Raw genomic sequence first — 16,882 nt, forward strand, 5'->3', positions numbered from 1 at the left:
CAGGCCCCCTGCAGGCAGGGGTCCCCCCAGTTCAAGAGGGAAGAACAGTGCCGTAGCCCCAGGCTGCTCTGGGACTGACAAGCCCTGTGTCACTTTCGTCCCCAAAGTCTTACTTGCTGAGGGTGTCAGGGGGGCTGGACTGCCTGCTCAGTGGCAGAGCTGATTTCCCTCTGTGTGGCTCCTTCTCTCATCATGGGCCCAATCCACGAACCACACCTGAGGAGCTCTGCTGGAGGGACAGCGCAGGGCACAGGCAGACGAGGGGAGCGCCACGCGGCTGCTTCTCACAGTGAGCACCTGCCAGCAGAGGTTATTGGTGGCGGAGGGTGGGGGGGGCGCACCAGCGTACTCTTCTGTAAAAGTGTTTCAAAACGAAACCTAAACGTCATGGTTCAGCTCGGTCCCAGCCCATTGAAAGTGCTGGCGTGAGTGGAGGTCTCTCGGAGGGGCATCGCGGGGCCTCCCACATCACCCAGACTCTGAGGATTAAGACACAGGGTCCATGAGTGAGCGCGCTTTGGGAAAGGCTGTTCTCCATCTGCGTTTTGAAGGTGCCGTGTGGCACCTCACACGCCTGCCCCGAGGAGACTCCCGATCTGGTCACTTTGTGTCTTTGTCACTTTCCATGTGGCAGCTGTTGTCCTGGCTGCTGCTGCACCTCAGTGTCCTCATGGGTTAAGCGGGGATCTGGGTGCTGGCCTCGGGCCTGCAGTGGTGGGCGGCTGGTGCGCACCGGGTGTGGGGTGAGGGCACAGAAAGGGAATGGCCTTTGTCATTATTACAAGGTTTTCCATCTCACATTCTCCACCTGCATGCCACGTTGGCACAGTTAAGCCTGGCGGCCTCTTCAGCAGGCGTCCTAACCATCCACATTGTAAGGTGGACAAGTCCAGGCTCATGGAGGTTACAGGACTGAGCTGTAAAGTTTTATTTATGCCCAACACGACAGGTTCCCGGTGCCCAGGGCCTCGGATGTGGGTGGGTTTCCAGCGTTCCTCAAACAGCCTTGAACTTGCGGCCCATTCCTGGACTTCACAGCCCAGGCCACACTCTCAGTGTCTGTTGGGAATCCATCATTTCCTACAGAGTCACGCGCGATGTTTGCTGTGACTTTTGGCACGTCTTCCACTCTGTTGCGTGGCATTTTCTGGCGAAAGTGCCCTCTGGTGCACACAAACGCACACGCTCTACCATAGCTTCGGTTGTTCTGTTTGGCATTTCTTCATTTAACAAAATGAACCTTAAAAAGTGTGTAACTTCTGGCTGGGCACAGTGGCTCATGCCTGTAATCCCAGCACTTTGGGAGGCTGTGGTGGGAGGATCACTTGAGGTCAGGAGTTCGAGACCAGCCTGGCCAACATGGTGAAACCCCCTCTCCACTAAAAATACAAAAATTAGCTGGCTACCATGGTGGGCACCTATCATCTCAGCTACCCAGGAGGCTGAGGCAGGAGAACTGCTTGAACCCGGAAGGAGGAGGTTGCTGTGAGCTGAGATTACGCCACTGCACTCCAGCCTGGGCGACAGGGTGAGACTTGGTCTCAAAAAAATAAGAAGTCTAGGACTTTACCTTTTTTTCTCTTTTTATGGAGATGGAACCTTGCTATGTTGCCCAGGCTGGTCTCGAACTCCTAGGTTCAAGCGATCCTTCCACCTCGGCCTCCCAAAGTGCTGAGGTGGCAGGTGTGAGCCGCGGTGCCCAGCGAGCTCGGGACTGACTCGGGCCGACTCCGAGGCAGCTCTCTGCCTCTCCCTAGTGGCAGTACTCTGCTGGTGCACCTCAGGTCCTCCCGAGTGACCACGGGGCAGGTGAGCTCCACGCTTTCCAAATATCCTCACCCAACACCCAGGGCCATCCCCTGGGGCTGTGCTATTATCCTGCTTTACAGATGAGGAAGCTGAGGCTCAAAGAGGTCAGGTGGCTTAGCCAGGCTCACCCATTCATTGCGCCAGGGCTGCATGATTCCTGGTCTGTGTCAAACCCCGAGGCGCCACCTCCCCTCGGGACCGGGAGGGCCTGCAGAGCTGATGCTATCCAGCCTGGTCACTTTTCAGACAGGGAGACGGCTTCCCAGAGGGGAGAAGGGGCTTTCTGGGTCACTTTGCCAGTACTCAATACCATGGCCAGCCTGGCTTCAGATACTTTGCCAGGAGTTAATGCCGCGGCCAGCGTGGCATTGGATATTGGAACTGTTCCCAGCTCCACCCAGGCCCTTTTCTCTTCCCTGCCCACAGTCCCCAGGCCACCAAGTCCGTGCCTGTCACCGAAATCACCACTCAATGCTCAGGAGTCTTGCCTGAGTGACGTGTGAACCCCACGCACCGGGGCTTTGCCCCCGGGCACTCTCCTGGGTCCAGCTCCTCTTTCTCCCAGGGCACCTGAGGTTGCCTCCCCGGCCTGGCTCTCCCTAGGCCCTAGCCCTAACCCTCACCTGCGGAGCCTTTGGGGCCCAAACTGGTGCATCTCTCCTGGCTGAACAGCCTCTGTTCCCATACTTCCAGACATCACCCACAAGTCCCTTAGCAGGCCCACAGGGCCCACACCAGCCCACAACCACTGGCCTCTCACCCCTCGGAAGCCTCATGCAGACTGCACTTCAGCCAGAAATGCTCCTTCTCCTCCTGCCTGTCCCCAGCAGGCACTGCACGGTGCCCTCTGCATGGGCACATCTGTGGCCGGCCAGCATCCACATTCCCCTGGGTAGAGGCTGGGCCTGCTTGTCTCACGGCCACAGCCCAACTCCCAGCAGTGCCTGGGGCACAGCAGGGGCTCAGCAGACATCTGTCCATGGTTTGGGGACGGAGGACTCATGGGTTTACCAGGGCCCCCTCTGCAGCTCAAGGAAACTCATCAGTTCCTCCTGCATCTTCGGGGACCTGCAGTCCCAGGATTCTGTGACATTGGCATCAGCTTCGAGCTTTCTGCTTTCCCTAGGGCTTTTACCATCTTGTATGTTAAGTAGTTGGCTCCATGATTCCAGAAAAATGTTCTCTGAGACCTGCTGTGTATCCAACATGCTTGAAGACTCTGGAGATGAGGCGCACGACACTCCTGTAGGAACGAGGCTGCTGGCAGTGCCGCCAATGTGTCCCATGCCAGGGGGAGGCCTGGTGTGGAGGGCATGCTTGCCACCCTGAGGTCAGGTTCAGGAAGCCCTTGCAGGAGGCTGGGGACAGGTAAGGCTATCACCCCTTTTACAGGGGAGGAAGCAGAGGCTTGGAGAGGCCAGGTAGCTTGCCCAAGGCTGTACACCTGGGGGTAGCCAAGGGTTCTGGCTTCTGAAAGCTTGCAGCACAGCTGGACACACAGCATTGGTTCCGTTGCTGGAACCATCTTACTTGTGCTCTGCTAGCCAGGTGGACGCCCACAGGGAGATGCCTTTGCCTGTGCTGGGAGGAGGCACTGTGGGACCCATCTACCAGCAGCCCAGAGCAGGGGCACATCTGCCAGGGCAGGGATGCACCTTCGGCCCCATGTCAGCCCTGGGAAGGCCCGGACGGCAGATTCTGGAAAGGCAGGCCCGGACGGCAGGCCCCAGGGAAGGAGGGCCCGGATGGCGGACCCGGGGAAAGCCTGGACAGTGGACACTGCTGTCTTGCTCCACACCCGCGGTGAGCACACGAGGCTCAGATGTGAGAACATGGGAAGGGGTGGCATCATGGCGGGCATGTTTGCAGATCCTATGCTGTGTGCTTGGCAGACCTTGCCCATGGAAGCCAGTGGGTCTGAGGCTCCCTCCATGCTGCCCACCATGACCCTGGGGTCTGGCCTTACCCTCACGGGAGTGACTTCCTCTCCTCCATAAGGGTAAGGAGAGGAAGCCTGGCCCACCCTCTGGCCAGCCTGGTGGCATGTTAACCGAGACGCCTTATTGCAGGGGCCTGATGAACAAATGCCACAGAACGAATGCTATGGCCCCTGTCTCCAGGTGTGCTTCCGATCCCATGATTCCATTCTCTCGACCCCGTTTCCTCCTCCTCCAGGAAGCACTCTGTTAGTTCTTTCCACCTCAGAGGCCTTCGTATGTTTTTTTGCCTGGACCACCCGGCCAACCCTGTCTCACAGAGACTGCCCCCCTTCCTCTCTCCAGGCCAAGCCTCCAGCTTCAGTGTTCAGGACTAAGGGTCTGTGTCAGAGGCTGAGCACAGTGTCCGGCGGCGGGGACGCTATGCCTGCCCCTTATACTTCCATGAGCCCCCAGACAATAGCCACTGCTATTATATGCCAGGTAGGAAAGAGGGTCAGAGGCTCACGGGGAGGGGCTGTCCTTCGTTTGCTGAGACACTGCTCCCCAGGGGCTCCCCAGAGGACCGCCACTTGTCAGCAAAGCGCCAGGTCCACTGGGCAGCCTCCGGCACATCAGGGCCCTGTAGTAGAAGGCTGTACGCACGGGCTAGGGAGGCTGAGTGCCTGCCTGGAGACCAGCATGGTCCAGCGGAAATACAACAGCCTCACATTTTCTAGCAGCTATGTGGAAAACAAGAGACAGGTGAAATAGATGTTAATAGTATTTTGTTTAATACCTCCAAGATAGCCATTTTAATGTGCAATAAAAAATGATGGATTAGATAGCTGTACCCCTGACAAGCCAGCACGTAGTTGACACTTAGAGCACAGCTCAGGCACAGCATGCACCAGCAGCCGCCGCACTGGACGGCACGGCAAATGGGAGGAGCTGAGTGGACAGAGGCACCAAGGACACGCTGTGTGTGACCAAGGCTGTGAAGACGCAAGGGCAGAGGGTTTCCTGGCAGGGCCTGGACGCACACGAGCCTGTCCGGTGTGCTCTGCATAATGCGGTACAGCAGTGGCCACGGAGTTTTGCACCAGGTGCTGATTCTGGCCTACCTAGGGGGGCTTCAGGGAAGTGGTGACTTTTGTGTCCAGCCTCCAGGTGTGAGCAGGGCAGAGAATGGGAGAATGGAGAAACCAGTGGATGCTGCAGCCAAAGGCAATAAAGCTCCACCAGGAGCGGCGATGGCCACCATGGACAGGACCCCTCTCAGCACTGGCAGGAGGCCCCTGCGGCTCGCAGCCATTCACCTGTCGCCATGCGCCCCCACCAGGCCTGATGTCCTGGCACACACATCAGCTGCACCATCTCAGCCCTGAAGTGTTTAGGTGCTTATGATGCTCTATCTTAGCGGCCAGGACCTGATGCTCAGGGACTAGGCACACAGCGTCTCAGGGGCAGGCCAGGCCTTCAGCGGAACAGTCTATAGCCCAGAGGCTGGACAGGCTCAGGAACCCTCTACTCCACACCCGGCCACAGACTGCCGAGAGCTATGTCCGTACACTCCTAGGATTAGGGAGAGGAGGGGAAGAAAGACAGCCAACCCCTTGCAGGCGATATGGTGCCCCACGCCCCTAGGAGCCACCAGAAGCTGCTTTTTAACATCCCTGCCCTGGGGCTCCTGCCCTGGGGTCCAGAGACCTTCCATTTTATGCTTAGGGCAGGTTGGTTTCTGCAGCTATGGCCTCTGCAGTTTAGAGCCCACCTGAGTGGGACCACAGGGTTCCAGAGGAACCTAGAGGGTCGAGTTCTGGGCTCCTGGCTCTTGGGTTCTTTGAACTCAACTTATACCCACCTCTGCGTTCCCCTCTTTGGGAAGGGCTAATAATGATACCTCCCTAAGCGGAGGCTGCAGAGCGCCTGGACCACGGAAAGATCGGGGCAGTGGGGCTGGTGTCACTGCCGCCTCGCCCAGCGGGGCTGGGGCTGCGCCCTACCACGTGTTCCCTAAGTCTGTTCAAACAGGTCAGGAATCTGACTCCTGCAAGGCAAATGTTAGCTGAGCAGAGTGGCCCTAGTGCCACGTCAGCCGGGCAGAACCTCTCCCGGCACCGCCTGGGGCTCTGCTGGCGTGGCACAGGTATCGGTCTCCCGCCCCGCTGGGGACCAGGGTGGCTCCCAAAGGGAGGACCTCAGCCGCTGCTGGGAGCTCAGCCTCGGCGATGCCCTCGGGCGGGCACTCCCACCACGGCGCCTGCCCTCTGGAAGGAGCTGCAGAGGAATGCCGCGGCTCTTCCCGGCCCTCGCAAGGTCGGCGTGCAGGTGAGTGGGCCGTACACGGATGGCCGCTTCCTCACCCGCCCAGCCTCCCTGGGCTCCTCCGGAAAACGAGGGCACAGGTGACAACGCCCACCGCGCCCTGCGATCTTCCGCGGGGGGCGGCGGCGTGGATGCTGCCAGGCCGTCGCAGGGGCGGGAGCACCCACCCGCCTCGCCCCGCTGCAGGGTCGCTCCGGGGGCCCGAGCGCCCACTCACCGCCAACGTGCACTAGGCCAGGGCTGGGACCCCAGGGCCCCGTGGGGCTGGCGGCCGAGGAGACGGAGCCAGAAAACCGCGCCTCCCCGGCAGGACTGCGGGGCCGGGGCCGGGGTGGGCGTGGGAGGACCCGGCGCGGTACTGGCGCGGGGCCGAGCTCGGGGACGCGGAGCCCGCGTGTCCTTCTGGGGGCGTCGGCGAAGACCGGGCTCCGCGCGGCGGCCAGGCATCTCTTCCCTGCCGGGGCCTCTGTGGAGCGAACGGCCTGCGGAGGATGCGCCGGGGAAACCCCGGGACGCCGGACAGGCACTGACGGTCGCCCGCGACCAACTTCCGGCGCCGCTGGGGGCCCGCGACCGCGCCGTCGCCAGGCAACCAGCACGCAGGCGCAGTCGGCCCTTGGCGGCCCGCAGCGCCTACCGCCCTCGGCGCATGCGCCGCCGCCGCCGCCTGCCTTCCAGCCTCCCGGCCCAACGGAAGAATGAGAGGAGCGCGCCCGCGTGAGGGCCCCGCGCTTCTCAGTGAGGCAGAGCAGCCGTTCTCGGTGCGTGAGCCTGCTGGCATCGGTCCTGCAGACTGATTTCCCCCTTGTGGCCTTGACTGAAGAATCCCATCTCTTCTCACATCTTAAAACGAAAAAAGACTGGGAGAAAGAGCCAGCGTAACCAAGGCGACGTCCCGGGGCGGCCCCGGCGCGTCCGGCGGGGCAGGTGGCGAGGGGCGGGGCCACGCGGTGCGGCGGCGGACGGACGCCGGCGGGGGGCGGGGCCACGGGCCGGGAAGGCCGACCGGGGGCGGGGCCAAAGGGGAGGGAACCGCAGGACACGGCGGGGAAAGACGGGCGGGGGGCGGGGCCAAGGGGGCGGGACGGAAGAATGAGGCGGGGAAGAACGGACGCCGGCGAGGGCGGGGATAAAGGGGGCGGGACAGCGATGAGGCTGAGGGGGACGGACGCCGGCGAGGGCCGGGGAGGCGGCCTGGGCCGTGGCCGGCTGGATGAGAACGCGTCCGGGCCGCCGAGTCGAGGGGCGGGGCCGGGGGCGGGGCGCGCGCTGCTGTCGCAAGACGGACACGTCGGCGGCGCGGCGGCCGCGGAGACCGGAGCCGGATGTGCCAAGATGGCTGCGGTGGTTGCCGCGTCTGCGCTCGTCGTTGGCGCCGGGTGGGCTTTCGCCCGCGGCTCCTGAGGGGCCGGTCTCTGCCGCGCGGGTGAGGGGCCGAGCGCGGGAGGACGAAGGCGGAGGCCGGCCGGCGGAGCCAGGCGGTGGAGGCCGGGGCGCGGCGGAGGGGAGGCGGCGGGGCCCGGCCCGGAGCGGGCGGCGCAGCTCGGGTCCCGCCGGGGCCGGGCGAGGGGACAGACCCCCGGGTCCGCGGGCCGGAGCGGACCGGAGCGGGCGGCCGTGGGTCTCGAGGGACCGACGTGGACCTGGCTGGGCTGCGGCGGCGCCGGTCCCCGCGGCGGGAGGCTCATCCTAGGCACCCCCGCCAAACCCCAGCTTTTCGGATGAGCGTGTCTTGTCCTTAGCGCTGCTGGTGAAGAGGGACTTAGGTTGGAACCAAGGAGCAGAGTCGCATGTTTGTCGTTTCTTGATGGGGCGGTCGGGGTGTTGCGACAGAGGCCGAGGGTCAGAGGGGCGTGTGTGATCCGGCTCGCCCCTTTGTGATGGAGCCTTCAGAAACGTCACGGCCGTTGAAAGTCGATTTTTGCTGCTTCACTTAAGGACACTTGTCAGTGGCTTGTAGGTTGGGTGTGGATTGTGCATGAAGATTGCGTTTTCCGTGTAGGATGCCGATGTTGACCGAAGAGGTGTTTCCCATCCCCCCTGTGGCGGTACGAAGCCAGCAGAAGCGCAGACAGTTCTTCCCAGAGTGATACTTCGGCAAGTTTCGGCACAAAGCAGCCTAGCTGCATTTTCCCCCGTCTCCTTTCTTAGGGTTCCGGTGCTGGGATCTGGCAGAAAAGAGTAAAAGTAGCGTCGCTTTCTTGTTCCCTGTTCCTCGCTTACTCTTAAATAGTGGGTACATTTTTTTCTTTCTTTTCTTTTTTTTTTTTTCTGTCAAACCTGGCGAGAGGCCTTGGTAGTGGGTAAATGTCAATATGATTTCTTCTTCTGTAAATATCTTTCATGAATACTAGGGTGTCCTTTTGGGTCTTGGTCGTTTTCAGCAGTACTAGGCTGCTGGCTGCCTCTGCCGCTGGCTTCGTCTTCAACACCTAACTGTATGTGGTTGCGATTCTAACTTAGAAGAGTTGGAGTTTACCGTGTCTTTGTGTTAAGCGTCCCATAGTCTGACAGGGAGTCACTAGCTGCCACCGTAAGGGAGACTGTGGGCAGCAGGTGAGCTCAGAGGCTTCCTGGAACACTCTTGTTTTCCTCACCTAAAATGTGAGGCCAGTGGCAGCGAGAGCAGGGTGTGCGCGTGTTTACCTCAGTTCTGTAGCCAGAACTCTACTAAAAAGAGTTTTGCTTAGGTGTGCATATGTACAAGGCAGTTTAACTGACTAGCTAGGTTTATGAATACTGCATCTTCAAGATCAGGTGGCCTCTTTGAAACAGTGGAAGAGTTAGATGACTTGACTAAGATCCCTTGCAGCGGTGACATAGGTGATAGGCAGTGGCATTGCTCTCTCCTGGTGAGTAGAGAAAAAGATAAAAATCAGTTTAGGTCACAAGATTGTTCCAAATGAAATTGGCGAGTTGCTAAAAAGCTCTCATTTAGGGAGCATGAGGGTTAGAATGCTCCTTTGTAGGTAAGTGATAGTGTTTGCTATTTAAAAAGATCTTAGCTGGGCTGAGTGCACTGTCTCACACCTGTAATCCCAGCATGTCGGGAGGCCGAGGCGGTTGGGGATCACAAGGTCAGGAGATGGAGACCATCCTGGGTGAAACCCTGTCTCTACTAAAATACAAAAAACTAGCTGAGCATGGTGGCACACGCCTGTAGTCCTAGCTACCCAGGAAGCTGAGGCAGGAGAATTGCTTGAACCCAGGAGGCAGAGGTTGCAGTGAGCCAAGATCATGCCGCTGCACTCCAGCCTGGCAACAGAGCAAGACTCTATCTTAAAAAAAAAAAAAAAAAAAAAAAAGTTCTTAGTCTGGGAGGAGAGCTGCAGAATAATTTTAAGAAAGTGTCAAGAAGGAAAGCATTTAAGTAGAAACCAGTGAAATTTAGATTCTGATAAGATTCCCCTGTTGCCGGGCGCGGTGACTCAAGCCTGTAATCCCAGCACTTTGGGAGGCCGAGGTGGGTGGATCACGAAGTCAAGAGATCCAGACCATCCTGGTCAACATGGTGAAACCCCGTCTCTACTAAAATACAAAAAAAAATTAGCTGGGCATGGTGGCACGTGCCTGTAATCCCAGCTACTAGGAGGCTGAGGCGGGAGAATTGCCTGAACCCAGGAGGCGGAGGTTGCGGTGAGCCGAGATCGCGCCATTGCACTCCAGCCTGGGTAACAAGAGCGAAACTCCGTCTCAAAAAAAAAAAAAAAAGATTCCCCTGTTAAACAGCAGTTGGGATTAGGACATCCCAGAATCTACCATGAGTAGAATCTCATAAGATTAAACCCACGGTTTTAGGGGAAAAAAAATCACATTGATTCTCTCATTTGGTAATAAAAACACATTGCAGAAAGAGACGTGGCTGCTTCAAGCCACTCACGTGAATGCCCAGTTTTGCTGTCACAGCAGCAGCTGAGGAATAAACCTCGAGGCCAGTGCTCTGTGTTTAGAGCAAACAAAAGCTGTTGAGGACGGAAGGGATCTTTCTGGGGTAAGGCCATGTCTTGAGAGATGACACAGGACCGCTGTTCTGGCAGCGGAGCTTCAAGACGGCTTGGAAGTTCGGATTCTGGCTGCGGTTGCAGGTTGCTGTGTCCACTGTGGCTCTGCAGCTGGTTGGACCAAGTGGAAGAGAATGCTGGTCCACAGATAGGAGGGAGATGTTCTCCCTGTTCTCCTTTCACTCCGTATAAAATAGAGCTGTGAACATTCATTGTTTCAAATGAGAGCCTAGAACTGAGTGAAACCTTTGCAGCTGCTCCTGACAGTAGAGTTCCGTTAGTGTCAAGTGGGTTTCCAGGTGCCTGTCAGTTGGAAACAGTCCCCTGTTGGCATCAGAGGGAGCACGTGCGAGCGTTAACAGTAGCAGTGTTGGTGCGGTAGGTTGATGGGACTAGTTCTTAGGTCGCTCAGCACAGGAACTTTAATTTGTAAATACTTAACTTAAAATACATTGATCAATGTTTTCATCATCTCCTTTTTTTTTATTTTTTGGAGACTGTCTTGCTCTGTCGCCGAGGCTAGAGTGTCGTGGCTTGAACAAGGCTCACTGCTGCAGCCTCAACCTCCCTGGCTCAAGCAATCCTCCCACCTCAGCCTCCCAAGTAGTTGGCACTACAGGCATGCATCACCATGCTTGGCTTTTTATTTATTTATTTATTTTTCCAGTGATGGTGTATCACTGTGTTGCCCAGGCTGGTCTCAAAACCCTGAACTCAAGTGACCCTTCTGGATCCCGAAGTGCTGGAATTACGGGTGTGAGCCACTGTACCTGGCCAATGTTTTCTTCTTTTATCTGAATATCAGAAAGATTTCCAAGGACAAAAACAATATAGGTCTGCAGAAATGTGTGGGTGAAACCCCCGAGTTCTCCCAAGAGTTCTCTCCTTGGGTTTAATTTTTCCTTTGATTGGCTAAACTTACCTGTTTGTTCATGAGGGTGGTGCTGAGAAGAAGAAAGACTGATAGAAAGAAAATAACTTTCCTAAGGATACAGCACTTGAATTTTTGCCTTAAGAGTCCATGTTAACTATTCAAGTTTGTATTTACTATACATTTTTTATTTTTATTTTTATTTATTTATTTTTTTTGAGGCGGAGTTTCGCTCTTGTTACCCAGGCTGGAGTGCAATGGCGCGACCTCGGCTCACCGCAGCCTCCGCCTCCTGGATTCAAGCAATTCTCCTGCCTCAGCCTCCTGAGTAGCTGGGATTACAGGCACGCGCCGCCATGCCCAGCTAATTTTTAGTATTTTTAGTAGAGACGGGGTTTCACCACATTGACCAGGATGGTCTCGATATCTTGACCTCGTGATTCACCTGCCTCAGCCTCCCAAAGTGCTGGGATTACAGGCTTGAGCCACCGCGCCCGGCTTATACATTTTTTAAAAACAGCAACCAAAAAAACGCTGATGAAGGTTTTTGCCCCTTTGATTTCTGCGAGAGGTTTGTTGGCAATTCTGTCTGTTGTTGACAGTTTTGGAATCCAGTCTTGTCACTTGTGAAGCTGCGTTCAGTTTCCTTGGAGCTTTCATTCCAGGCGTAGTGACAGCTCCAGTTCCAAAGGGGGCGCTGTCTTGCTGGTGGCACTTGATCAGACCTTAAGCCAGTCACAAGACATAAGACCTATGAAGTGGTGAGAGAAAAGGCATTTAGGTGAACATAGTTATTTTCCAGTGCTTTTCAGAAAAGTATTGTGTCACTTACTTATAAGTAGAGACAGTCTTGCTTCGTTGCCCAGACTAGACTACAGGATTACAATCATAGCTCACTGCAGCCTCGAACTCATGGACACAAGTGATCTTCCCACCTTAACCCCCTGAGTTCCTGGGACTACGGGTGTGTGCTACCATGTCTGCCTAATTTTCTTATTTCGTAGAGACAGGGTCTTGCTGTGTTTCCCAGGCTGGTCTTGACCTCAGGCAGCCCTTCCACCTCGGCCTTCCAAAGTGCTGGGATTACAGGCGTGAGCCACTACACCCAGCCTATTTTGCAGCTTTTATAACTATTCTTAACACTCTTTCGTCAGAGAAAAATGGAAGAATGGGTTTTAAACTTTTGTATTCCTTTTGAAATTTAAAATGAACATGTACGGGATGTATGGCATGCAGTTTTGCTTTCTTTTTTTTTTTTTTTTGAGATAGGGTCTTACTGTGTTGCCCAGGCTGAAGTGCGGTGGTGCTGTCATAGCTCACTACAGTCTTGACCTCCCAGGATCAAGCAATCCTCCTGCCTCAGCCTCCTGAGTTGCTGGGACTGCAGATGTGCACCACCACACCTGGCTGATTTTTGTATTTTTTGTAGAAATGAGATCTCACTGTTACTCAGGCTGGTCTCAGATTCCTGGGCTCAAGTGATCCCCCCACCCTGGCCTCTCAAAGTCTTGGGAGTACAAGCATGGGCCACCGCATCTGGCCAGTTTTTGTTTCTTATTTGAAGAGTTGGCTCTTCCCGGATCTAGGAAATGTTGAAAATCTGTGGGTCTGGTAGCGTGTGACACCAGTGGTCAGGTTCCACACTGTCCCTGCCTATGTGGCGTGGGTCTGTGGCAGCGATGGGCCTTCTGAGTAGAGGGTCCCAGAGGAGGGAGTGGCCGTTTAGGCATATTCTGCGAGCTGACGGCTCAGCCAGGGCTCTCGCTCTGGCTGACCCCCAGAGCTCTCGGAGCAGCTCCTCAAGGACAGGTGTTCTCTGCTGGGGTGGGGGTGTCAGGGAGAGACAGTCCTTGGGATTTAAATGATGTGAAATCACATTCAGTGTTTCTTTTTCCTTAGTTTTCCTGATTGCAGCTAGGACTTTGAAAGTATGGATTTTATGCTGACTTTCTCTTTTTCTTTTTCAGCTCCAGTTAAGAAAAAGCTGTACCCTGCTTCCTTCTGGAAGTGGCATCTATTTACTTGTGCAAGAGAGTAGTCATGCAGCCGCCACCCCAGGCAGTCCCATCTGGCGCCGCCGGGCCACCCCCAGCCGGGAACCCTCGGAGCATGTTCTGGGCTGGCAGCCCTTACAGGAGGCGAGCGAACAACAGTGCACCAGTGGCTCCGCCCGCTTGCCCATTGCAGCCGGTGACGGATCCGTTTGCTTTTAGTAGACAGGCACTCCAAAGCACACCGCCGTTCAGAAACAGCCCACCTGTCCTGCAGGGCCCAGCCGCCCCTGGGCTTTCTCAGCAACCCGGTTTGCTTATGCCTCACACGCAAGCCAGGGACGGCTCTCAGGGGCCCTGCGAGCCCCTGCCAGGACCTCTATCACAGCCCAGAGCAGATGCCACTCTGCTTTCTGGTGCAGCAACATCTTCAGCACCTCATGGGCCTGAGCTGAACAGGAGTGCAGAGGGCGGTCCCAGGTCAGAGCCTGAAGTTCAGACGCCGCCACATCCGCCTCACTGCATTCCAGGAGTGGATCCTGAAACGTCTCATGGGGGCCATCCTCAGGTGAACACACCTGGGCTCGACCGACCCCTAAGCAGGCAAAACCCACATGACGGTGTGGTTACCCCAGCGGCGTCACCTTCCCTGCCCCAGCCTCATCTGCAGATGCCAGGACAGTGGGGGTCAGCACTGCCCTCAGGGCAACATCGTTCACCCTGCTCTGAAGGACCCACTCAGAGCGGGATGCCTGGTACCGCCGGCATTCCTCATTTCCCGACTCCGTCCATCCTACATCAGGGCCCTGGTCACGAGCAACACAACCCTCTAGTGGCTCCCCCGGCAGCCTTGGCCATTGACGGAAGAGACGAGGTGGGCCATTTGCAAAGTGGAAGCCACCTGGCCAGTAACTTTGACCCTGAAAATACATTTAGGCAAAATCCTAGAATTGTGAATAACTGGGCAAGCCCGGAGCTCAGGCAGAATCCAGGAGTGAAGAAGGAGCACCGGGCCGCCTCTGCTCTTGTGAACCCCCTTGCCCAGGGAGATAGCCCAGAAAACCCCTTGCACCATCCACTGGGGGCCAGGGCCGGCCGTGCCCCGCTAGAAGTGGACTCAGGAGCTCTGGCGATGTTTTTCCAAGGGGGAGAGACAGAAAATGAGGAGAATCTCTCATCTGAAAAGGCAGCCTCATCTGGTCAAGCAGACTTTGACGATTTCTGCTCCAGCTCTGGACTGGGCCGTCCACTCCCACCTGCACACACGGGGGCAGGCGGCCTCTGCCAGGCCCTTCTCCCAGGCCCCAGCAGTGAGGCCACTGGTGATGTGTGGGGTGATGCGGCGGGCACAGGGGTGCTGGATACCAGCGGCTCGCAATACGAGAATGTTGAGAACTTAGAATTCATTCAGAATCAGGAAGTTCTGCCTAGTGAGCCCCTCAGTTTGGACCCTTCCTCCCCGAGTGACCAGTTCAGATGTGGGGCCCTTCCTGGGCCAGTGGTGCCCAGGCATGGTGCTGTGTGCCATGCCGGAGCCCCTGATGCCACACTACACATAGTGAACCCTGACGGCATGGCATCTGGCTATAGCAGCAGAAGCCACAGGAGGCTTTCAGGCTCAGCCAGGCCCCAGGAACTGGTCGGCACGTTCATTCAGCAAGAAGTTGGAAAACCCGAGGATGAAGCTTCAGGTAGTTTTTTTAAGCAAATTGATTCTTCTCCCATAGGAGGCGAAACAGATGAGACCACTGTGAGCCAGAATTACCGTGGCAGTGTGCCCCAGCCTTCAACCCCGAGCCCCCCCAAACCTACAGGAATATTTCAGACAAGTGCAAATAGCTCTTTTGAACCAGTAAAATCCCACTTAGTTGGGGTAAAACCATTTGAGGCAGATCGCGCCAATGTGGTGGGTGAAGTAAGGGAGACCTGTGCCCAGCAGAAGCAGCGCAGACCAGCTGCCGCCCTGCCTGATGCTTCCCCTGGCAACCTGGAGCAGCCACCAGACAACATGGAGACCCTCTGTGCACCCCAGGTCTGCCCCCTGCCTCTCAGCTCTGCCACGGAAGCCGGGCACATGGCTTCGCACGCAGGGGCGCCGCCATTGGATACTGTGTATCCAGCCCCTGAGAAGAGGCCTTTGGCCAGGGCCCAGGGGCCCGGGAAGTGCGAGAGCCCAGTGACGACTCTGTGGGCGCAGAGCGAGCTGCCAGACTTCGGAGGCAACGTCCTCCTGGCCCCTGCAGCCCCGGCGCTTTATGTGTCTGCAAAACCTCAGCCACCTGAAGTTGTTCAGCCTCCAGAAGAGGCGGCGTCCGGGCAGCAGTCACAGAAGCCGAGCTTGGCGGCCCCTTTGCAGAGCCAAGGTGGCATTGGTGCTTCTGAGAACCTTGAGAACCCTCCCAAAATGGGAGAAGAGGAGGCCCTTCAGTCCCAGGCGAGTTCTGGTTATGCCAGTTTGTTATCCTCACCACCCACTGAGTCTCTGCAGAATCCGCCCGTCTTGATTGCCCAGCCTGATCACAGCTACCATCTGGCTCAGCCCATTCCCTTTCCTGTGTCCTTACCGAACCCTAATGAGAAGAATCAGTCCTGGAGAGAGACTGTGGTGGGGAATAGACCCGCAGTCAGCAGCTGGGCTCTCAGTGGTGATTCTGGGGAGAACACTTCTCTGTCTGGGATTCCAACCAGCTCTGTGCTCAGCTCGTCTCTGCCTAGCAGTGTTGCTCAGAGTAATTTTCTGCAAGGTTCTGGTGCTTCTGAAATGGTTTCTAATCAGCCTGCCAATTTGCTGGTTCAACCACCATCCCAGCCAGTTCCAGAGAACTTGGTTCCAGAAAGTCAGAAGGATGCTAAGGCAGGAAGTGCTCTTCCCGGGTTTGCTAATAGCCCTGCGGGAAGCGCAGGTGTAGTGTTAGTTCCGCCTGCGAACGGCACCCTGGTGCCTGATGGTGATAAGGCAAACCATTCCAGTCACCAGGAAGACGCTTACGGAGCCCTGGACTTTAGCTTAGGCAGGACTTTGGAAAACCCGTCCCTTCCTGAAGGCCTCGCTTCTCAGCAAGCTGCTGCTGGTCATCCCAGACAGTCCGGGCCTGGGGTGTCTAACCCCGACTGTTTTTATCAGCAGGTCATGAAAGATGCCCAGGGCCAGCCTGGCCTTGAAAAAGCCCCCCAGCAACAGGCTTCTTCCCCACAAGTGCCCAAAGCCATGTTTTCAGAGCTGTCAAATCCAGAAAGTCTGCCAGCACAGGGACAGCCCCAGAACTCAGCCCAGCCGCCAGCAAGTCTGGCTCCAGCCGACGCGGGTCAGCAGCTGCCGCCTCAGTCCTCCAGTGTGTCGCTGGTGTCCGCCGGCTCCAGCCAGGCGGCCGTGCCGTCAGAGCAGCCGTGGCCACAGCCGGTGCCTGTGCTTGCTCCCAGCCTGCCGCCTCCGGACCTGGGCGCCTACTACTACTACCGGCCTCTGTACGACGCCTACCAGCCTCAGTACCCCTCGCCGTACCCGCCAGAGCCTGGCGCGGCCTCCCTCTATTACCAGGTAGAGTCTCATGTGGAACCCATTTCTCTCCTTGTTGTGACCAGTTGGGTTTCTTTCTCTCACAGCCTGTTCCTTAGCAGTGTTTGTTCGTCTGGTTCCAAGGTCACCCACAGTCGCGCAAGCACGAGAGCAGTGTCCCGGCAACGCTTCCTGGGAACAGGGCTCCTGGGCCCCGGAGCTTGCTCTCAGCGCAGGCCACCCTTAGCACTTCACACGCAGTAGCATATTGAATTGCTTTTAATACGTGCTAGGTTTCAAAGCTTATGTGATGAAAAGAGCCCTCCATTTCCTGTCACCCCTGCTGGCTGTCTGCAGAGGTGCTCTGTTGCACACCCTGGGAAGCTGGGACAGCCTCTGGAAGCTTGTGTGTGGTTTTGACATAAAAAACCAACGCAGAAGCATTGGGCATAGCCAGAGTCCTTTAAATG

The 16,882-nt window shown here is 56.9% G+C and overlaps 1 protein-coding gene and 1 long non-coding RNA gene across 15 annotated transcripts in view; one reads left to right on the plus strand and one right to left on the minus strand.

The window, feature by feature from the left end:
- Positions 1 to 4,171: 4,171 nt before the first annotated feature.
- CUNH9orf163 (chromosome unknown C9orf163 homolog) lies at positions 4,172 to 7,741 on the minus strand. The gene has a single exon (XR_012515127.1). It is a non-coding gene; the product is annotated as a chromosome unknown C9orf163 homolog (long non-coding RNA).
- SEC16A (SEC16 homolog A, endoplasmic reticulum export factor) overlaps positions 5,971 to 16,882 on the plus strand; it is a 42,911-nt gene continuing 31,999 nt past the window's right edge. For 8 of the 14 annotated variants that reach the window (XM_039461256.2, XM_039461259.2, XM_039461258.2 and 5 more), the window contains exons 1-2: positions 7,329 to 7,479; positions 12,893 to 16,454. In XM_039461256.2, coding sequence (XP_039317190.1) covers positions 12,966 to 16,454 — 3,489 coding nt within the window. In that variant the 5' untranslated portion in view covers positions 7,329 to 7,479; positions 12,893 to 12,965. Of the gene's footprint in view, positions 6,057 to 6,711; positions 6,815 to 7,326; positions 7,480 to 7,694; positions 8,151 to 12,892; positions 16,455 to 16,882 lie in introns of those variants that run through there. The other 6 variants (XM_074394496.1, XM_010352160.3, XM_039461257.2 and 3 more) reach the window with 6 other exon arrangements.

This window comes from Saimiri boliviensis, chromosome 2 (genome assembly GCF_048565385.1).
Source record: "Saimiri boliviensis isolate mSaiBol1 chromosome 2, mSaiBol1.pri, whole genome shotgun sequence".
NCBI classification, from domain to species: domain Eukaryota; kingdom Metazoa; phylum Chordata; class Mammalia; order Primates; family Cebidae; genus Saimiri; species Saimiri boliviensis.